Raw genomic sequence first — 24504 nt, forward strand, 5'->3', positions numbered from 1 at the left:
TTAATGTTTTCAGTTTCAATCCAATTCTTTGTGACCCCATTTAGGATTTTCTTAGTAAAGATACTGTAGTGGTTTACCATTTCTTTCTCCACTTCATTTTACAACTGAGGAAACTGAGATAAATGGAGGTATGTGACTTGCCCAGGGTCAGACAGCAAGTACATAGATGAGGTCAGATCTGAAATCAAGGATTATTCCTGACTCCAAACTAGGAACTTTAAACACTGCACCAGCTGACCCCCCAAATGAAAATACAGAAAGTAAAATAAGAAATTCTTTAAGAACTTGTCACTCTGACTATAGGTAAGGCTTTCCAATTTCCAAAATACTTTTTCTCGCCAAGAAACATTATTCACCTACTGTGCGTCAGAAATATAATGATCTGATTCCAGTCATATAGTTTTAAGAGTTGGAGTTTAAACTTCAACCCAAGTCTTCTGACTGCACATCCTGTTTTCTTGACACCATACCTCATTCATTAACTCTCTTAAGGGCAATTTTTATAACACCTGAAATGATGACCTTAACTAATTAAAACAAAAAAAATTACTCATGTAATAACAGTTTCAGGGCTTGGAAGGATTTTAAAGAAGAGCTAGTCTAATTCTCACTCCTCCACCAACTGTCATTATTTACAGAGGAAGATATCAAGGACTAGAAAAAGGAATTGATTTGCCCACAGTCAAGTTAATGACAAAAACAAAAGAGAATCCAAACCCAATAATCCAAATTTTAAATCTAGTGCTCTTTCTATTTCACCATATAATTCATTTTAACCAATATTTGTTAAGTACTTCCTCTGTGCTGAAAACTATGTAAGGGGATTTATTTTTAAAAGCAGTCCAAGACCTCTAAGAGCTTAAATTGGGTGAGAGGTGGACAACCTGGCCTGAACTTGATGTCAAACAAATCTCCGATATTTACTAGCTGAACCCAAGCAAATCATTTAATTTCTCTAAGATTCAGACAATTCTCTAAAGGTACAATTTATAAAGAGAGTGATCTGACCTAGTGGAAAGTATTTCTTCCATTCAATAAAAAAAAAAAATCACAATATCTCCATGCATTGACATTAATGCATTCCCAGTTCCCTGCATATATAGTCCCTGCTTCAAATCTGACACAATGAAAAGAGAGAAGTGAGGAAGGACAACATTCTAGTCACAGAAGGAAAACTTATGAAAAAAACATGAAAGAAAAAGAGATAATCTTGAGTCAAATTTGGTGCTTATGAAGAGAATTGCAAGAGAAGGAACACCAAGAAATATTTGGAAAATGAAGTTGGAGATAAATGGTGGGAGACTTATAAGCAAGGTTGAGAAATTTATATTTCATATCTCAGTCTAAAAGGAACAATTGAAAGTTTCTGAGGGATGATCAAATCTATGCTTCAAGAAGATAATTTAGGGAGCATGTTCAGAAGATAAGATTGTTGAGATGAGAAACAGAGAAGACCAACACTTAACATTTCTACCTCACTGTGAAAAACTCTTCATAGATCATTCTTTTAGAGTTAGAAAAGCTATTAGAAATTACCTAGTTATTTGCAAATGAGGAAAACTAAAGTTCAAATTGAGTTACAAAATGACCATTCTGTGTAGCAGGGTGTTGGAGTCATATCAAATACAAGGTTAAAATTTGCTATCTATGTGATCTCTCCTCATCCATAAAATGAGGTTGGACTCAAGGGCTTAATTTAAAATCCTTTTTTCAGCTCTAACTCTATCATCACAATGTGTTTGGGGTTTAGTACAAATGTAGATAATTTAGCATTAATTAAAATATGTGAAGTTAATACTTTGGATTTTAGGGACTATTTGTAGATGTGGGATTACCAAGACCTCTGTGGAGGGTGGGATTTTAAGGCTGAATTGATCCACATTAGTGCCCTTCCCTGCTTGCATCAAGGAGTAATCTTATCAGTACTTTTTTCTACGCTAACCCCTCCTAGGGATCCAGGACCTCATCAATCAAAAGTGGCAAAACCAGGCTTTAAACCCAGATCCTCTGACTCTAGGGTCACTTCTCTTTTTATTGCAATACTACCAAATGAAGCATTTTCTTAAACACTTGATAACAGGCAGCTTTCTGACTGTCACTATGACAGTAACACCTTCTCAAGATAGAAAAAGGGAAAGACACATAACAGTAAAAAGCAAAGCCAACAGGAAAGGCAATTCATCCAAGGGCATAAAGTGACTTTATTTTGATTCACTTGAGAATAGAGAAATTTTGATTATTCCAACAATTAAAAACCACCAAAAATCAAAAACCAAACAATAAGCAATTAGACACTTGCTTTGTACCTGACATTATGTACTGGATAGTTGAATATATACAAACTAAAAACAATTCTTACTTTCAAGGAGTTTACATTTCATCTACAAATAGCCCCTAAAATCCAAAGTATCAACTTCACATATTTTAAATAATGGTAAATTATCCACATTAGTCATTGAGAGAAATCAGAAAATTGATAGAAAACAGAGAATAAGACTGGATTTAAAATTTTATTAATATAGTAGCATAGCACCTTCTCTACAATTTATAATCCAAGACAGTTTACAAGAGCAGTGGTGTCAAACTCATATAGAAATAGATCCCTTCAAGGCAATATTGATTTAGAAAAACTAACATTATCTTTATTTTTTATTTTATTTTCACTTATTTTGTTAAACATTCCCAATTACATTTTAATCTGCTATGGCACTCAGTAGATCCCAGCAGCAATTTGCCCAATCATATAGAGTATGTTTCAAAAGTAGGAAATGAACCCACATTTTCCTGGCTTTAAAGATGGCTCTCTAGCCACTATTCCACTCTACCTCTATGTATTTGTACCTCCAGGAGTTGGCAAAATAAAAAATCCTTTTACTCTCAATAAACTTTCCTTCTAGGCATTAATACGTCTCCACTAAAATTCAAATTTAATCCACTTGAGATATTTAATTATTTTTAATTTTTAAAATATTTAAAATCATAGCAAACCATCTTCACTGCTTAAGAAAAATGTAATCAGATTTTAAATGGAATTAGAAAATGAAGAGAAAACAGATGATGGAGATTTTGGGTATCATGAGGCAAAGATCCAAGAATAAATGAAAAGACTCTTCTCTCCTTGTTCTTACAAGCTACCTCAAATCAGTGAAGCAACAAACTTGAGAAAAAGAAAAGTCAAGTGTCCCAAACTTTTAGAGTTGAAAGAGACCCAAAGTTACATCACAATGCCTATGATTTATTATTTGTTATTGAAAAATAACCAATGGTTCGGTCACTATTCCAAAAACAAATATATACACTGGAGTTAGGAAAATCTAAGTTGGCATCTGGCCTCAAGTCCTTCCTAGCTGTGAGCCTGAGCAAGTTCCTGAATACCTATCTGCATCAGCTTCCTCCAATAAACTAGGGATCATAGAAGCACCTATCTCCCAAGGTTGTTCTGAGGATAAAAGAAGAAAACATATTAAGTGCTTTGCAAACCTGATACTACTACATAAAGATTAGTTATTTATTTTTATATGTGAAGCACCTTAATGGTTCACTGAACAGTGCTGGACTTGGTGTTAGGAAGATCTGAATTCAAATCTTGCCTTAGAACTTTTACTAGTTTTACTAGTTACTTAAACCTTACTAGTATGATTGTGGCTCAGACATTTAGACTCCCTAAACCTGTTTCCTCAATCTATATAATGGGGGTAATAATACCCCCTACCTTACAGGATTATTTGAGGATCAAATGTATTAACATATGTTTTATGAATCTTACCACACTTTTTCATGATGAGGATGATTATGATTATTTACATTGACCTGCCTAGTACCTCAGTAATAAAGTCATAGGGGGACTCCTAGGGGAGTTTGCCTTGGAGTCAAGATTCAAATCCTGCTGCTCCTACTAATTACATGACCATGGGCAAATCACTTAATCTCTAAACCTCAGTTATCCTCAACAGTAAAATAGGTAATAAAATCCTTAGAGTTTATCTTAATAAGGTGGCTATAAGATTCAGATGAGACTACAAAAATAAAACACTTTGAAAACCTTAAAATTTATATAAATGTCAGTAATTATTAACTTCAGATATATAAAAGCCTGTCAAGTGAAGTCTTTGATCTTCTATGTGGTCTATTCTCTGTGGTCTCAGAGACCAAGATCAGGATTAATGGGGAGGAGTTACAAGAAGGTAACTTAAAGCTAAGGTTGGATGCCATGGAGGTTCTTGCCAACCTCACTGAACTGAACTGTTATATATCTAAAAGGAACCTTAAATTAGTTGCAATCCAATTCTCCCCATTTTAAAGATGAGGAAACCAAGGTCCTGAAATAATAGTATCATGAAATTTAATACTAAAAGGGAGCTATAGAGATAAACTGGAATCTATATACTTTGTAAAAAAATATTTTGATATTTATATGTACATATTTATGATATCTGAATAATAATGTACATATTTATAATTACGTATTTTTTCCTACATAATCCTATTTATTCCATTTTATGCATTTAAAAACATTCTTCTGAGAAGGGGTCTATAACCTTTACCAGGCTATCAAAGAGGTCCACAACAAACACTTCATTTCACAAATAAGTAAATAGAAACAGAAATCAAGTCACTTGGCCAAGGTCAGAGGAGTACCAAGCCTTCAAGTCATAAATCCCAGCATCTTTCTTCACCACTTTGTCTCCTACTAGTAAAAGTAAGATGAGGATTCCAGGAAGGCCTCAAGATAGTTCTTACTGTCTCATCAATTGCTTCCCCCCAGGAAGACCAACTTGAAGGTTGCTGGTAATCAAACAAGGGTGGGAGGGAGAGAAAAAATGAATCCAATGAAAACACTGGAGGATTGTTTAAATAAGGAAATAACATTTTTAAAAGTTAAGGAAAACTCACCATTAAATTATAAGAAAACCTAAAGAAACGGCCAATGGATGGTTTTTAGTTTTTAAAAATTGCATAGTAAAATCCTTATGACTGAGAATCATATTTTCCAGTTCCAAAGGATTTGTGCTATCCACCTCCAGAATCTGAATGAAGACTAAAAACCAACTACTTTTTACTTTTTTGTTCCATGTTTTTTTGGAACAATAGGGAGAGTCCGTGTTTTCTTTCACAACATGACAAATATATAAATATGTTTTGCATGAATGTATTTGTATCACCTAAAATCAAATTGCTTGCCCTCTTAGACATTGAGACAGGGTTGGAGTGAGGAGAGAATTTAGAATTTAAAAAAAAAAATTTTTTTTTAATGCTAAAAATTCATTAAACTATGTTAAAATATTTATATATATATATATATATATAAAAGAATCATGTCTTCTATCTTCTTAGGGTTACATGGTTCCCTCCTTCAAGACTGGCTCCTTCCCATTTGCACATTTGTTCCACAAAGATTGCTGATTAATTTTTAAGTAAAACATAAAATATAATATACTTATTTCCCATTTCTAAGTGTAGGTTTTGCAAGTTACTAAAATTCCTTACACAGATTCTTCCCAACATATACTCTACTCTCCTTACCATATGTTCCTCCTTTCTTCTATTTCAATAATTTCTATCAATAGAACAGCCTCCTTTTCTATTTCCTTTCCATTTGGCATGTGCTAAGTGAAATGCTATTTATAAAAATGATTTAAAAGTCAATAGACCCTGATATGATTGAAAACTGTCACATTAACCAATATATGCATTACCAAGATACAAAAATAATCTTAGCTTTATTTGGCTTTTAACTTAGTTACATTAATGTAAAAAGAGACAGTTCACCTAGTCAATGGATTTCCACTGAAGTCAGCTCTCTGAAGTGCTTTGCAGAATGAGATACTTTCTGGAATTTCAGGAATATCTGTTTAAAAAAAAAAAAAAAGAAAGAAAATAACTATCATTTGCTTTTACAGCTAACAAGACCTTATGATATATCCTCAGCATAGGATGGATTGAGTAAAATGAAAAACAAAAAATGCATTTTACATTTTTTTTCCTACTAACTGATACCAGAACTAAAATATTTTAAATGGCTGGAATTTGGGATTTTCAAAATTGAATTATTTCAAAAATCATCTAAATAAATTTTCTTTGCTAGGACATTTTCATATATTTCTAAAAGTTGTCTCTTGGCATTTCGTTTCAATAATGTACATTTACTTTTGATATGCTAAACATTAACATGGTAAAGCAACTAAATTAGAAAGCCAAATAAGTTTTTCCTGGTATCATGCAATTTCTACCAAATTACTAAAGGCTAGGCTCACAGTCTCTCTCCAGTCATTCCTCTGTCATTATTTTCTGAGAATTCAACATTAATATAGGCATCTCTCTTTAATAACCAGATCACAAAATTCCTCAGCCTCTTCAACCCCCAAAACTACCTTTTCTCCTCATCTCCCTGCTTTAGATACACCCTGGAAAGGATACACTGGCCTCTCAGTACCAACTAGATGCCAGATACTTTGCTAAGAACCAGAAATACAAAAAAAGAGGGAAAAGACTGACCTTGTAAAGGAGCTTGCAATCTAATGGAGGAGAAAACAAAAAGTATACACACCCAGAGAAAACACACAGACACACACACACGTAAACAAACTATATACAGATAAATAGTGTATAAAGAAAGGGGAGATACAAGGATTGGGAAAGGCTTCCTCTAGAAGTTGGGACTTACAGGAAACCAGGAAAGTCAGTAAGCAGAGATGAGGAGGGAGAACATTTCAGAAAAGAAGGACAGTCAAAGAAAACATCCAGAGCCAAGAGATAGAATTTTGGTTTGTGGAACAAGGAAGCTAGAATATCAATGTAAGGAAGTTGTAAAAAGTCATAGGTCATAAGTCTAGATAGGTAGGAAAGGGCTAAATTATGAAGAGTATTTAACATCCCTCACTATCTCTTAGCATTTCTATTGTGATGATCCTGAACTTTGAAATTCTGTTCTTATTAGAACTGTTCCACTACTGTCATACTAGAACTCTTCTTCAACCTTCACCACTGTATCCAACTGATTCATTGCTTTTTTCCCCAGTGTTTATCTCATTCTAGTTTCACTCACATTCATATCCAAACTTCATCCCTCCTTCTGCTCATGATGAATATTTATGTGTTACTAGATATTATGCAGAATTCCTTGCTGCTCTGAGTAGGGAATCGTCATCCTTGATTACCTCACCATCTCAATTAACTGAGCATTAGTAGGTGAAAATCATGGTTTATAGCAACTCAACTTCTCAAAAATCTGGTGATCCAAGACAATTCCAAGAGACTTGAAATGGAAAATGCCATCTGCATCCACAAAGAGAACTATAGAGACTGAATGTGGATTGAAGAATAGTATTTTCACTTTTTTTGTGGTCTAATTTTTCTTGCACAACATGACAAATATGGAAATATATTTAAAACAATTGCACATGTTTAACCTATATTAGATTGCTTTCCTGTCTTGAGGAGAGGGGATTGAAAGACAGGAAGAAGAAAAAATTGGGGATACAAAGTCTTACAAAAATGAATGTTGAAAACCATTTTTACATGTACTTGAAAAAATAAAATTATTATTGGGAAATCTAAAACAAAAAGAAGAAAGAAAAAGTTGATTTTACTTACTACAACTGTATGGACCATAATTACAGAAGATCCCTGACTGCTGCTTAACAATATTTATGGACTACCTGTCTCACTTCTCACTCAAACTTTTTTTCTCTCTTCTTCCTGTTAACCAAACTCCTATCTCCCAAAGAAAACATGTCCTAGCCAATGGATTCTTGACCTTCTCATGTGTCATTTGACAGTCTGGAGAAGCCTAAAGATCACTTCTCAGAATAAGTTTTGGTTTTTTTTTTTTTAATTATAACATAAAATATGAATGATGACAAAGGGAATCATTTGAATTTAAATATGGTTATCAAAATATTTTTAAAAATAAAATTCACAGATTTCAGGTTAAGAACCTCTAGCTTAGAACCTTCCTTCTATCTCTGCCTACTGGCTTCTCTAGTTTTCTCTATACATCTATAGGGATCCTTTCCCAATCCATTTCATATTCACTACCTCAGATCTCTTCTATCTCCATTTCTAACTTCCTTACATCCATCATTACCAATTCTCAGGTGGGTCCTCAGATCACTAAAGAGATATTTCTACTCATTATGAATGATAATTTTATTAGTGCCTTTGAACTCCGAAAGCATCTTTAAAATCTATCTCCTCCCCATTCATAAAGTCACCAAATGTTAATTCAAGCTCTTATAGTCTCTCACCCAGATCAAGGAAAGAGCTTCCAAATAAATAGCCTTCACCTGACTCAATTCTCCCTCTTCTCTATTATACATTCCCACAAGTTCCTAAGAGATTTTTCTAAAATACAGGTCTCATTACGCTATTCTCTTACTCAAAAACTGATAGTTACAATTGCCTTTAATCCCTTGTCACCCACTCATATGATATATAAATGAAATCATTTTTTTCAACCATAACATGTAGACCTGAAGGGATCTCAGAAATCATCTAGTTTGCTCCTTGACAAATAAAAACCCAAGAAAAGTAACTTCCCAAAGTCATAAAAAGAATAAGCATCTGAGATAGGATTTAAACAAAAGTCCTCTTTCCTACAGGTAGCTAAAGGGCATAGTGGACAGAATAAAAGGCTAGGCATCATAAGTTCAAATCTGTTCTCAGACACTCAGACGCTATATGAACCTGGGCAAGTCACTTAACTTTGTTGTCTCAGTTTCCTCCTCGGTAAAGTGATCTGGAGAAGAAAATGGCAAACTCCCTCATTTTTTACAAGAAAACACCAAAAGGGGTTATGAAGAGTTAGACACAACTGAAAAACAATTGAACCTCATTTCTACAATATCAGTACTAAATGGTACTATATATCCTATATTTAATTTTGAATGAAACACCAAAATTAACATAATTTGACAATTTTAAAAGGAAGTGGGAACAAAAAAAAGCAATTCTCTCCATAAATTGGAACCAGAAACACACAACTAATTTCAAACATATTACACAAGTTTTCACTGAAAAATTCATAAGCCAGATGGTTTCACTCCAATGTTATTTCCAAGACATTTTACAGGTCCTTCTGTTTTCATATGAGATTTTAGTTATAATAATAGCCAGAATTGACATCTATAATAAAATCTGACTAATTGAATTATTTATTGAGCTCTTTATTCCATATTTTTCAAGCCTTATTACTCCTCTGCATACTTCTCTGATTTACATGGAAGATGAACTAGTCTTGTTCTGTTTGACTCAAGAGGAACGCAAGAACAAGAAACAAAAGATGCTAAGAGGCAAATTTAAGCTTGATGTCAGGAAAAACTTCCTGAAAATTAGAGCCCATAAACCAAGAGTTCAAAGTAACTTCAGAAGTAATCTAGTGCACCCCTCTCATTTTACAGATGAAGAACCCAAAGCCCAGGGAGGAGAAAGGATTTGCCCAGGATTATGCAGATAATAAACAACACCAGGTCTTGTGACTCCAGAGTCAGAATTCTTTTCCACTATACCATTCAAAAATATAAAGTATTGCTTGAGAAAGTGTTAGGTTCTTATTCACTAGAAGACTTATTAAGAAGAGATCTGGATGATCACTTCTCAGGTATGTAAGTATAGAGATTCCTCTGAGATATGAGTAGAACTAAATAACTATGAGGTCTTTAAGATTCTGTGAGTTGTCTTTTGAGAGAAATGATTATTTCTCCCTCATATTAATGATCCATTCTTGAATTAGGACCACAATTTTTTCAGAAGCCTGTAGATTGCTGAGTCTTTGGAGGACATTGGGGATAATAAGATTGAATTAACATTCTTAATTTAGTTCAGTCTCCCACCCAACTTTACCAGGAATCTAATCTAAATTGGGGAAATCCTAAATGCTCTACACAGGTATGGGTGGAGACAGATTCTTGGATTAGATTGCCCGAAACTGAACAATTTAGGCTTTGTTCAAATGTCTCTTGGTCTAATTTCCATATAAGTAAAATACTCAGTCTCTCAACATTCTTAGGAAACTTCGCTAGAAAGTTTCTTTGTCTCATACTCAAACTTGTATTATATTCACTTGTGTAACTGTATCTACACTTCTCCTCTCCTCTTGTTCTTACAATGCAAATTCTTTGAAAGCAGGGATTGTGTCCTTTTTTATTAGTTTCCCTGGGATCTAGCATAGTGTTTGGTACATAATAGCCATAATAAGTTTCTAATAGAATTGTCACATATAGCCCTAGATTAGAAAATGAAAAGGACAGGTATAGTTCCCATCACAGCATCTATCACAAAGACATTTAATATTTGGATTTAACTCAACTATATATTTATAAGACATTGGAGGATGGAGGAGAAGGACACCATCTCAAGCTTAAATCCATTAACAATTTAACATATGTGAGGGGAAAAAAATCATAAAGCAATATTGAAAAGTGTGATTAGGAAAAAAAAAAAAAACAACAATATAAGTTTCATCCAATTTATGTGGAATCTTGGCTGGTTTTGAGTATTGGAAAATAAGCCTAGAATGACGCTCCTCCTCTGAGTGTTAAAATAAATTGTAACCCAATTTCCTGAGTTAATGGGAAATTCCAAATTAGCAATGCCTTAAATTAACAAAAACTTGGGTGTACATGCATACATACATAATGTACTATATTTGAATGCACACATATACACACATCTGCAACTATTACATACAAATCTAAGGCATGATAGTACAGTAAAAAGAATAGAGTACTTGAAGTCAAAAAATAGTAGTTGAAAAACCTAATACAAACTGAGTCACTAGGCAATTCATTTAACTTCTCTGCCTCAGTTTCCCCATCAATTAAAAAAAGAGAATAAAAATGTATTAACCTACATGACAAGGATGTTATAAGGAAAATATTTAATAAATCTTCAGATGATAAAGACAATGTTTACTTCAATAGGTAAACAAAGAATTATGATTAAGACATTGAGGGGAATTTTATGCTTTCTAGCAAATACCCAACATTATAGAGTCCAATGATGCAACAAGACAAAAAGTATCCCTGAGCCACAGCAAGACAAGTGTCCACTTCTGGCAAGATCGTCTTCTCTACTATTACTATTACTATAAAAACTAACTACTAACAAAATTAAAAGTGGAGTTTTAGAATTTACAAAACACTACCCTAATAAGGGAGATAGATGAAGTATCCATATATTCATTTACAGATGAGGGTCAGCAGAACTGGAATTCACATCTGTTTGTCTGCCTGTCTGTCTGTGTCTATCTCTCTTACCTTATCTCATCCTCTTTTTTTTCACTCTGTCTCTCTACTTCTCTCCAATGGTCTCTTTGTGAATGTCTCTATCACTATTAGTCTTTCTGTTTCTTTCTCTTTTTCCTTCCCTTTTTCCCTCCTGTTCCCTCTTTTTCTGTTGGTGTGTGTGTGTGTGTGTGTGTGTGTGTTGTGTACATCTGTGTGTCTCTATCTTTAACTAAAACATGTCGCCTTTATACAGTCTCCCTCTCAAGTTCTGTATGCATTGAAGTGTACACCTACTTCATGCTGGTCTCCTTTTCCTGTTAGTACTTTCCTGATATCAAATGACAAAAATGAGTCTAGATGGCCGATGTCATCCTTTCCAGCTGTAGATACATGATTTATAAAAATTATTTTCTTTGATTTTCTTCTAGTCCCCATACACAACCATATGTATGCCCTCTCTTGTTGTATCAGCTGTGACTCTCCCTTCTGGGTATCAAAGCCCAGGAGACTTTGGATTGACTTTAAGTCATCCTCCTCTCTTTACGCAAACTTGGTGTCAACGTTGCTGAGCATTTAGTAAACCAAGCTGAGCTTGAAATAGTAAGTCCACCATATTAAAGTTATTTCTAAGGCATTCTAAAGACAAGTAACCCAAATAAGAATCAAAGTATTTGGGGAACAAAAATTCCTTCAAGACAGGAACAATTTTCTTTTTATTTTGATTTTGTAACTCCAAGGCACAAAGTAGGAGCTTAATGAGTGTTTGTTAAAATGAAATGAAATAAATCAGTACTGGAAGGAAACATAGATCTTCTAGTACTAGGAGTTCTTTATATATATCTTTTTTTATTTACAAGATATATGCATAGGTAATTTTTCAGCACTGACAATTGCAAAACCTTTTATTCCAACTTTTCCCCTCCTTCCCCCCACCCCTTGCCCCAGATGACAGGTTGACCAATACATGTTAAATATGTTAAAGTATAAGTTAAATACAATATATGTATATATGTCCAAATAGTTATTTTGCTGTACAAAAAGAATCAGACTTTGAAATAGTGTAGTACTAAGGTTGTTAATGAACTCAATGAACTTGGTTTAGTTTTGTTTTTAATAACTATTTTGACATGATTGGTTTCCTTTGTCATCCTATGTTTTACTTTATGCATTTAAAAACAATCTCGTAAGAGGGGGTCCAAGGCCTTCCCTCAACTGCCAAAAGGCTCTGTGACACACAAAAGATTAAGAATTCCTGATCTAAGCCAAGTGCCACATTTTATCAGATGATAAAATGACTGAGCCCAAGAAATGTTAGGGACTTGCCCAAAAGAACATCTGGATTCTCTGACCTCAAAGCTAATACTTTTATCACCATTGCCACAGTTTTTGTCTGAATGTAGAAGTAAAACAATGAAGAGCAATTATCACATTTGCTTTATTTTCTTATGGACATTTAGAATAATATATTAACACAACAATCTAAAGATGACCAAATTTGGAGTCAGAAGACCCACGTTCATATCCTAAATCTTCCCCCTATTGTGGAATTTTAGACAAGTCACATCTATAAGCTTCAGTCTCTTCATTTAAAATAATGGGTTGACTACACACCTCTCAGATTGGCTAAGATGATAAGAATAGATAATGACTAATGTTGGAGGGGATATGGGAAAACTGAGACACTGATGCATTATTGGTAAAATTGTGATGAATCCAACCATTCTGGAGAGCAATTTGGAACTATGCTTAAAAAGTTATCAAAATGTGAGTACTCTTTAATCCAGCAGTGTTTCTACTGGCCTTATATCCCAAAGAGATATTAAAGAAGGGAAAGGGACCTGTATGTGCAAGAATGTTTGTGCAGTCCTTTTTGTAGTTACAAGAAACTAGAATCTGAGTGAATGACCATCAGTTGGGGAATGGTTGAATAAGTTATGGTATATGAATGCTATGGAATATTATTGTTCTGTAAAAACGATCAGTAGGAAGATCTCAAAGAGTCCTGGAGAGACTTACATGAACTGATGCTGAGTAAAATGAGCAGAACCAGTAGATCATTGTACATGGCAACAAGATTATATGATAATCAATTCTGATGGACATGGCTCTCTTCAACAATAAGATGATTCAGGCCTGTTCCAATGATCTTGTGATGAAGAGAGCCATCTACACCCAGAGAGAGGACTGTGGGAACTAAGTGTGGTTCACAACATAGCATTTTCGATCTTTTTGCTGTTTTTCTATTGCATTTTATTATCTTTCTCATTTTTTTTTTCTGGGGCTCATTTGATTTTTCTTGTGCAGCAAAATAATTGTATAAATATGTATGCATGTATTAGATTTAGCATATATTTCTAACATGTTTAACAAAAAAATACTCCCCACATTAAATAAATAAATGAATAAATAAATAAATAAATAAATAAAATAATGGGTTGGGGGTGGATTAAAGTATTTGAGGTCCGTTTCAATTATAAATCCATAATCCTATAATCCAATGAAAAGAGGGAGGTCTGAAGAGGGAAAATTAAAAATTAAATCCCATTTTAATACAAAATGTGCTCTTGAACGGTTTTCACCAACTGTGTTGGCTATTTTCAATGTCAACTACATAGTACAAAATGCTTCAATGAATATTTAAGGAACACTTCAGCATCCTGCATATGATAATAAAAACAATAGCAGCACCATCATGCTTTAAGATTTCAGAAGCACTTAATACATTTTTATTTCTTCCTCAATATCTCTGTGAGGTAGGAACTAGAGACATCTTTATTTTCATTTTAAAACTGAGGAACAAAAAAGTTAAGAGCCTTCCCCATTTTTACACAGTTTAGTATCAGAAGGATTTAAGCCCTAATTCAAACTAAGATTTTAACTGGGACTTAAGAAAATCATGAAAGTCAAAAGGCAAAGATGAGAAGGCAGATCATTCTAGACATGGGGGATAACCAGAGAAAAATGCTAAGAACAGAAAGACAGAGCATAGTGTAGCTATCAAGTGAGGCTAATGTCAGAGGATTACAGAGTACCTAGGAAGGGATAAGAGATGTTGAAGTGCAAAACAGGAAAGGTGAGAGGAATAAAAACTTGCAGATTATGATGAGCTTTGAATACCAGAGGACTTTATATGTGATCCTGGAAGGGACAGGAAGCCACTGGATAGGGAGGTGACATGTTTAGATCATTTTGACAGTGAAGTAGAAGATCAACTAAAGTGGAGAGAGACTTACAGATTGGACCAACAGCAGTCTACTAAGACTTAAGGAGATAAGAGCCTGTACCACAGTAGAATGGTACCATGACTGAGTAAAGTATGGGGTACATTCAAGATAATACAAAGGTGAGTAAAGATTCAAAGACGACAATTAGATTGCCATTCTGAATGACTGGAAGGATGGCAGTGCCCTCAATGGTAGTTGTTCTTTAGCCAATTAGTCACATCTGACTCTTAGGGACTTTCTTGGCAAAGATACTGAAGTGGTTTGTCATTTCTTTCTCCAGCTCATTTTATAGAGGAGGCAAAGAAGGTAAAGTGATTTGTCCAAGGTTATGCAGCTGGTAAATAGCTGAGGTCGTATTGGAAGTAAAATCTTCCTGACTCCAAGCCTGGCACACTATCCACTGTACCACTTATGTCTTCAATAGTAATGTGTAAAATTAAAACAAGCACCTGAAATAAAAGTTCAGTGAAAATGCTACTGGCAGATTCAGGAAGAAAATAGTGATATCAGTTTTTATTCTGGGTGCTTTCTTTGAAAATACATTCTTCATCTTTCAGAATTATCTACTATTGTGGTATATCAGGGTCTTCCTGTGCAAAGCAGTCTTGGGGGAATAAGAAGTTTCACATACTGAACTGTTAGATGCCCAGCTCAACTGCTAAAAGACTAACAAGGACTGTCAAAAAAAAAAAAAAACATGGCATGTGCCACTACAGCTGTTCCTGAGTAAATGGAAAAATGGCTTAATTGTGATCAGGGGAAAAACAAAAAACAAAAAACAAAAATAACCCAATCTTTATTATAGTTTGTTCAACAGCCATGAAATCTCCCAGGAATCAAATTCAATTTTGAAGATATCAGCATTATTCCTATCTAAACAGCCCCTATGGCATGTCTGTGGGTGGGAATGAGGGATGCCCAGATATGGATCATGATGAGAACAATCTGTAGGAGGAAGATATAACAGCAGTAGTTCTGTAGATAGTAATTTGAGGGAAGGGGAAAAAAAACCTCTTTACAAAGTGCCTAGGTTTTGAGGCTTGAATTTAAACTTAACCATTGTCTGCAGATTTTAAACAGATAAAGAAAAGCATCAGAATTACCAGTGCTATTTCCAGTGCTACTTCTACCATGAAGTCTATACCCCAATAATTAAATGAACAAAACTACACTGAATTCCATGATCACCTTCAAGATGCCAATTCCCAGGGAGGATTGTGGGAAGATGACAAAATAGGTTAGTAAATTTCAAGCTCTCCAGATTTCAACACAAATAGAACAAATTTGCTCAAAATCAGGGCAAATATAGGATGGTGAATAACCAAAAAGACTTGGTACCAAATAGGGGTCTTCCAGGTACAACCCAATAAGATCTGAAGAAAGACCCTGGACCAAGATTAACCTGTCTGAAGTGCAAACACCTCCAGGCTAGCTCCACAGAAACATCCAGTAGGGATCCTTTGGACTAGCTGATTATGACTGAAGCCTCTGCAGGAACCACAAAGACTTTCACTTCCCCAAGTGTTTATCAAATAGGAGTTTGAGTTTGGGAAGACAGTGAATTTCGGCTATTTAGGAACACCAGGCAAGAAGAAACCAACACCTGATGAGTGCAGAAGAAGTGGAGCGGGGATACTCCAAGAATGGTGGCCAGAGGAAATAGCTGAAAGGAAGCTTGAGGCATCACCCCCCTCACCCTACATTTAGAAGTGCTTACACTAATACCTCTTTATTATTTAAAAAAAATATGAATCAGCAAAGAAAAAAGAAGCTTACCACTGAAACATATTATGGGAACAGGGAACACTTTGTAGCTACAGAAAAAGGCTGCAGGTCTTGGAATCATATCTACAGACAAGCAAAAGAAGTAGGCCTATGGCTAAAAACATCATATCCAGCAAAATTATTTATAATTTTGAATGAGAAAAAACTGATATTCAATGAATTTGCAGATTTTTCAGGATTTTCTATCAATCAAACCTGAACTAAACTGAAAATTTAACATATAAGAGCCAATATCGAAGATCAATTTTAAGGAACTCAACAGGGACAAATTGTTTGGGTTTTTTTTTACATGGGATTATATATTCTTTGGGTTTAATATTTACATCAACAATAGGGTAAACTCAAAAGAAAGATTGGCAGAATAAAGGTAAAAATAGTAATTGTTATACAAATGAGGTACAGAAGAATAGATAGAGGAAGAATAGAGGCATTAAAACCTACCTGGATTCAACAGGCAATAATACATATATACCATGAAGCATATATGGCATCTTCCAAAATCTATAAAGAAATAAGAAGGGAGGGATGGGTGGATAGGGAAGCAAAGGGTAAGGGAAGAAGACAAGGGAGGGATCCCTGGATAGGAGAAGATTAAATAATAGTAAGCCAAGTTATGGAGCAGAATTTAATGAAAGAGTCAGCAGGGACAGGAAAACGTGAATATGTGGGGTATATACATTTATGTGTAGTATGTATGTACATATATAGCTACATTTGTATATATAAATATACTCTTATGTGTGTGTGTCTCTCTCTCTCTCTACATATATATATATATATATATATATATATATATATCCCTCTATATAGATATCTACATAGAGACATATATAGATAAATAGAGAAATAGATATATAGAGAGACATATATGTAAATATAAACATATCCCTTTTTAACTATTGCTTGCCTGAGAGTGGGATGGAGATGAAGTTAATTTTAATATAATCCTGAGTATTCAGTTTTATGCATTTGAAAACATTTTTCTGAGAAGGGCTCCAAAGGGTTTACCAGATTGCCAGAGGAGTCCAAGAAACAATCAAAAAGAACAGTTGCCCCAGTTGAGCCAATTACAATGAGAACCAAAATAAGTACTGGTATTTTTCAAATACTGCTACCACATTAAAATGAATGTGAGTTTGAACTTTGTTATTTTACAATAGAAATTCTAACTGTGAACATTTACACATTTAATCCCTAAGCTATGTGTCCTCAACAACAACAACAAAAAAGTCTCTAAATATAATGAAGTCTTACAGCACAGAAACCTTATCTAGAACCAAATTTAAATTTCTTCATTGAAGTATACACTGACTACCCTAGCATTCCTGATTAAGTCTTCAGAGATGTCAGAGCATCTTCACCACTTTTTGGTCTCTTGTTACCTATTTAGAACGTATAAAACACTTGTCCCTAACTAGACTTAAGGGCAGAGATGGTCTCATATTTAGGATAGGATTGTTGTTGCAGTTTGTCCTTCGTTGTCCAAGAGGACCAAGACATTAGGGAAAGGACACCATGACATGCAAGTGAATTGGATTTAGATGAGGGAGGGCTGTGCAAGATCACCTGCCTCACTTTCCCCTCCAGAACCATCTGAGTCCAGTGGCAAGACATAGATCAAGATGACTGGTGATGGCTCTGGATGATATGGGGAAACCTTGGCCTTTGTAAGCTAGGGTCTTTCAACAGAGGTCACACCCATTCAAGTGATTAAGGATTAAAGTGAAATTTGAGTTTTTCACCTAAATCTCAAGACTTTGGAATTGTCTGTTAACAACTCCTTGGAGATAAGAAAAAAGGATAGAGATAGTGAGAAGAGAAAAGGAATAGAGTAAGGGATGGAATGAAGGGATTTTAGGTTGTAATTTAAATATATATATTTTTTCCTTTTTTTGTCTGAAATCAAAGAACTTGAAAATGCCTCAAAAAAAAAAAAAAAAAAAAAAAAAAAAAGAAAGAAAGAAAGAAAGAAAGAAAGAAAAAGCTCTCTAAGTTTATGAGGGTAATCTGCTTGGTTAAAGAGAAAGTTTCCACAGGATAATTCTCTATTAATAAAATCACAGGTCCAAACCAAAGAAAAAAGGAAGTAGAAAGAGAAAGTGTCTCATTATTAACTAAGTAGACTTCTTTACCACAGAAAAGGAAAAGGAATTAAGTACAGCTAAAATTCAGGGAATAATGTCTCTCTGAAAATTTCAATTTCTCATAAGGACTCTTCGTCACTATTAAAGGTGTGTTGTAGGGGAAAGAAAACTTACCTTAGACAATTTGAACAAATACTAATGTCTAATATGTGCAAGACTAGAGAGTGAAAACCTAGATCTAAATGTCAGCTTTACTGTTGGTGACAGTTTATCAACTCATTAACCTCTCTGAATCTGACTTTCCTTATCTGGAGGTTATTTCTAAATAATTTATGAGTAATAAAGTTTATAGAACCTACCTTGAAGATTCAATTTAAGGATCTAATGAAATAATAGTTATTTCTAATTTTAAAACACTAAATAAGAAAAGCAGAAAAAAATTTAGTGAATGTGTTGTTTTTTAAAATAAATAGATAGATAGATAACATTCTGCCATAATTAATTTACTCTGTATTTTATTTTATTTATTTAAAAACATGATCCTGAGAAGATTTTATTAGGCTATCTATCAGAGGGGTCCATGATACAAAAAATAATAAGAATCCATTCCCACCTCCTATTAGAGTATAAGCTCCATGAGATTTGTTCAGTTGTTTCAGTCATATCCAACTCTTCATGAGCTTAGTTGGGGTTTGCTTGGAATAGATACTAGAGTAGTTTGCCATTTCCTTATTCAGCTCATTTTGCAGATGAGGAAATTGAGACAAAGTTAAGTGATTGCTCAGGCTCAAGTAAAAGTATCCAAGACCAGATTTGAACTCAGAAAGAGTTCTTATTCCAGCCCTGGCATTCTATTCACTGTGCTCCCTAGCTACCCTAAGCTACTTGAGAACAAGGACTGTTTTTTTGTCTTTCTTTATATTCCTGATACTTAGCATAGTGCCTGATATATGAAAAGAAGTCAATAATGCATGATGACTTGATTTGCTTCCAGGAACCTCTGCTCTAGAACTTTCTTGTTTCTCATATTAAAAATTCAACAGCTCTGGTTAGCTGTATTATCTGGTTCAATTTGTTTATAATCATCTAAATTAGATATGCAAATTCTTGTCCCTGCAACATCTGCTTTAGTGGCCTAAATGATTTAAAAGCTAAAAAGAAAAAAAGCTGCTTGAAATGCCAAAGGTGTCTGGGAAGTTAAACAAAAAACCACAAAACCACAAATTACAATTGTTTGACTTGGATTCAACTGATAAGCCAGAATTTTAAAATGTACTTCAGTATCCCAGCTTGGCTATGAACTGTCTGAGATCTCATATACTGATTTGATTAGAGAGTAATTAAACAGATTTTGTTGTTGTTTTTAATATCTGCCAAAGTTTTTTCATCTAAACAGTAGTTTGAGAGACTCCATACTTAAACCAATGATGCTGGCAAATTTAAGAGTTCTCTACAACCCCAATTCCCCACCCCCAAAATTTTTTTGTACTAAGAGAATGTAAGCCTAAGAGGCTCACCTCTCTGTTATCAATGGTAAGTGACACTTTTTTATGGGAGCAGATATCCACATAAATTGGGATGGTATTTAAAAATTGTAATCACAGGGGCAGCTAGGTGGCACAGTGGATAGAGCACCAGCCCTGAAGCCAGAAGGATCTGAGTTCAAATCTATCTCAGACACTTAACACTTACTGTGTGACTATGGGCAAGTCACTTAAGCCCAATTGCTTCAGCTAAAAAAAAAAAAATTTCTAATCATACTACTTTCTAATCATACTTAGTTCTTTATTGGAAACATTAATCATTTATCTGTCAACTTTTAGACATATATTATTATAACATTAGTATCTGCTAGCCCATATATATAATCTGACAAATATTTACTAAGTGCTTACAGTCTGTCCAAGGCACTGGATTAGAGCCTAGGGATAGAAACACAGTGGGGGAGGGGGGAGAAATGGTCAAGGGGTTTAGAAAGTCAAGATTTTTTCTTCCTGGACTCAAAGACAGATCCATAGAAGGATGTGGAAAAACTTGGCTATCCATTTAAGCTGTCTAAAAACACAATGTACTATATTGGATTTAACATATATTTCTACCATGCTTAGTATATATTGGCCTACTTGTCATCTAGGGGAGGGCTTGGGAGAAGGTGAGGAAATTAGAACCCAAGGTTTTGCAAGGGCTAATGTTGAAGAATTATCCATGCATATATTCTGAAAAATAAGAAGCTTTAATAAAGGAAAGAAAGAAAGAAAGAAAGAAAGAAAGAAAGAAAGAAAGAAAGAAAGAAAGAAAGAAAGAAAGAAAGAAAGAAAGAAAGAAAGAAAGAAAGAAAGAAAGAAAGAAAGAAAGAAAGAAAGAAAGAAAGAAAGAAAGAAAGAAAGGAAGGAAGGAAGGAAGGAAGGAAGGAAGGAAGGAAGGAAGGAAGGAAGGAAGGAAGGAAGGAAGGAAGGAAGGAAGGAAGGAAGGAAGGAAGAGAAAGAAAGAAAGAAAGAAAGAAAGAAAGAAAGAAAGAAAGAAAGAAAGAAAGAAAGAAAGAAAGAAAGAAAGAAAGAAAGAAAGAAAGAAAGAAAGAAAGAAAGAAAGAAAGAAAGATATAATGTATGCCTCAATGGTAGAACAAGTTTCCCAATTCACCCAATCAATCAATAAACAAACAAGCATTTATTACACTGAAATGTTCTAGGTACTATGTTAGATATTATGAATGCAAAAATAAAAATTATGAAAAATGCTGAAAAGTTGGGTTTTCACAGTGTTGCAAGCTTTGAGGTAGTGTAGGATGGGATAGTGGGTACCACTCACCAAGAGATTTTCAGAAAGTGAGAGGTTAAAGAAGGTTAAGAGTCACAGAACAATTAAGTAATCAATAGAAACCTTGAGCAAACAAGGAATTCTGGGAAGGCACAGGTGATTCAGCCAATCATAAAGAATCTTGTGGTTTTTGAGAAAAACACAAATTTAAGAAAACATTAAGAAAATTTCTTAAGATTGTTCTTTAATAAAATTTCCTTGATATCTGATTTTCAGTGTCAAGAGTGTTATTTCTAACAAAACTAAACAGTCTCTGCCCTCAAGGAGCTTACATTCTATTTGGAGAAACACATGTGTAAATAAGCATTTCTTAGATCGATACAAAATGTCTATAAGGAAAAATGGGGGTAAGATATGGAGAGGCAATGTCCTTGTATCTAGGGAGAATAAGAAAAATTTTCATGGAAAGGGCAGATGTTTGAGGTTTCCTTCATGGTAGAACTGTGGAGGAAGCTCATTCCAGGCCTGATGGACAGGCAGTACAAAGGTGCAGAGATGGGAGATAGAGTACTATGTGGGAGTTACAAGCCATAATAGAAGTGAATGGGAGTAAGTCATAGTGAGAGTACTAAAGCCATAATGCATGGCAAAGAAGCTGGTGATAACCAAGAAGAAATGTTGTGAAAGAGATGTATGCTTCAGGTGCAAAATGAATGATAGGAATATTGTGAGATAAAAAATTGGCTAGACTTGGAATCAGAGAAACCATATTTAAAACAAAAGATGAAGAAGGAGCCTTAGAATACTAATTAAAGGGAAAGAAGACATCATGATATATTGGGGAGGAGAGGGGCAAAGCATAACAGAAATCATGAAACTTATTAGGAAAATCTTCCTAACGTGTAGAGTACTTCAAAAGTGGAATGGCCTGCCACAAGAGCCAATAAGTTGGCCATCCATTTAAATTCCCTTTTTTTTGCTGACCACTAGTTTGAATATTACCAAAAAAAATCCTGCTTTACACCCAGATAGACTAGAAGAGAACTCTTCCAACTCAAATGCTATATTCTATCATCCCATGACCCAAGTGTGAATATTGTCTCTGCTACTTGTATAAGTTACTTTTCCTCTCTAGGCCTGTGAGAGAGGCAGAATGGTATAGTCAGGAAGAGATGGTTTGAAATACTAACTCAAAGAATTGTTGTATGACCCTAAAACATTAAACCTCTCTGAGTTTTATTTTCCTAATCAGTAAAATGAACATAATGCTTTCTACTTTACAGAACTATTTTGGGGACCAAATGATAATGTATATAAAATGCTTTGCTAACCTTAAAACCCTTTATAAATATGAGCTTTTAAGTTTCATTTCTAAAATTAAAAAAAAAAAATGTTAGGCTAGATAATCTGATGTTCTTTTCACTTTTAAAATCCTATAAACCTTATAAACCTAGATAATCTGTGAGGTACCTGATTACTCAATGACTGAATCTATGACACCCCTTAGAGTGTTATTAAAATAGAGTTTTTAAAATGAGAGTAGAAAACAAATTCCCCTTTCAATAAAACCAATCCTTTTGATGGAGAATACTATTATCTGCAATAACTTATGTAGGAGTAGCATAACACACATGAGAAGAATAGGGAATAGAGCCTATACCATGATTTCACTGGTGTAATACTAGTAGTAAGTGAGCATTAAGTGAACTTGCCCAGGGTCATATAGTTCTTCTGTGTCACAAGGAAGACTTGAACTTAAGTGGTGATTCCAAGGCCAGCTCTCTATCCATTCTGTGACAGTGCCCTTCATGAAAGTCAAACAAATGGAATAATATTGGATATTGGGTTGTAATACAAGAAGCATAATGTAAAGAATAAGGGAAGTAAATAGTTGTATTTAGCCCTAGTAAAACTGTATCTAGAATGTTGTATTCCATTCAAGAAGACATGTATTTAAAAAAAAAAAATCAACCAGTTTTCTTTCTTTTTTAAAATTTAAAAGCTTTTTATTTTCAAAACACATACATAATTTTTTCAGCATTGACTTTTGCATAGCCTTATGTTTCAGATTTTCTCCTCCTTCCCCCCACTCCCTTCCCTAAATGGCAAGCAATCCAATAAATGTTACACATGTTAAAATATATGTTAAACCCAATATATCTGAACATATTTATACAATTCTCTTGCTGCACAAGAAAAATCAGATCAAAAAAGAAAGTAAAGGAGTAAGAAAAGAAAATGCAAGTGAACAACAACAAAAAAGGAGAATGTTATTTTGTGATCCACACTCAGTTCCCATAGTTCTCTCTCTGGATATAGATGGCTCTCTTTGTCACAAGATCATTGGAGCTGGCATCAATCATTTCATCGTTAGAAAGAGTCATGTTCATCAGAATTGATCATCCTATAATATTGATGTTGCCATGTACAACAATCTCCTGCTTCTGCTCATTTCACTTAGCATCAGTTCATGTAAGCCTCTCTGAAGTCATCCCCCCGATTGTTTCTTATAGAACAATAATATTTCATAACATACATGTACCATAATTTATTCAGCCATTCTCCAACTGATGGGCATCCATTCAGTTTCCAGTTTCTGGCCACTACAAAGAGGGCTGCCACAAACATTCTTGCACATACAGGTCCCTTTCCCTTCTTTAAGATCTCTTCAGGATATAAGCCAGTAGTAACCCTGCTGGATCAAAGGGCATGCACAATTTGATAACTTTTTGAGCATAATTCCAAGTTGCTCTCCAGAATGGCTGGATCCATTCACAGTTCCACCAACAATGTATTAGTGTCCTAGTTTTCCCACATCCCCTCCAACATTTGTCTTTGTCTTTTCCTGGCATCCTTAGTCAATCTGAGAAATTTTTAAAGGACAAACAGGATGACAAATTCTTCCCAAACTTGCTTAAACCTACTTTTCCAAATTGACTCTCCAGCTCCCAGTCTGAGCTTTTATACAGACTGCATGTACACTGCCTGGAATGTCCTCTCTCCTCATCTCTATTCCCCTAAGAAACCTTACTTTCAAGAATAGTCTCAAATATTACCTTCTATATAAAGTTTTTCCTGTTCCTTCCAATTCTTATTATCAATTAATAATCAAGCATCCATTAAGCACAAAGGAGGCAGTAAGCAAGCAAGCTTTTTATTAAGTTTACTATGTGCTAGGCACTGGGAATACAAAGGCAAAAAGCAGTCCCTATCTTCAAGGAGTTCACATTCCAATGAGGAAAATGGCATTTATATACACAAGTACAAATATGATACATAAAAAATCTAGAAATAAGGTAGCCTTAGAGAGAAAGGCATTAATTGGTAGGTAGTCAATCTTTTTCGTACTGTTTGATTCTTCATGATCCAAATTGAGTTTTTCTTGGTAAAGATACTGGAATGATTGGCCATTTCTTCTCCCAGTTTATT

The 24504-nt window shown here is 34.4% G+C and overlaps 1 protein-coding gene across 2 annotated transcripts in view; it reads right to left on the bottom strand.

The window, feature by feature from the left end:
- The window catches only part of LRRC1 (leucine rich repeat containing 1), a 160515-nt gene that overhangs the window by 64997 nt on the left and 71014 nt on the right, over positions 1-24504 (bottom strand). For both annotated transcript variants that reach the window (XM_074310636.1, XM_074310637.1), the window contains exon 3: positions 5770-5848. In XM_074310636.1, the coding sequence (XP_074166737.1) occupies positions 5770-5848 (79 nt within the window). The remainder of the gene's footprint in view (positions 1-5769; positions 5849-24504) is intronic.

This window comes from Sminthopsis crassicaudata, chromosome 4, assembly GCF_048593235.1.
Source record: "Sminthopsis crassicaudata isolate SCR6 chromosome 4, ASM4859323v1, whole genome shotgun sequence".
NCBI classification, from domain to species: domain Eukaryota; kingdom Metazoa; phylum Chordata; class Mammalia; order Dasyuromorphia; family Dasyuridae; genus Sminthopsis; species Sminthopsis crassicaudata.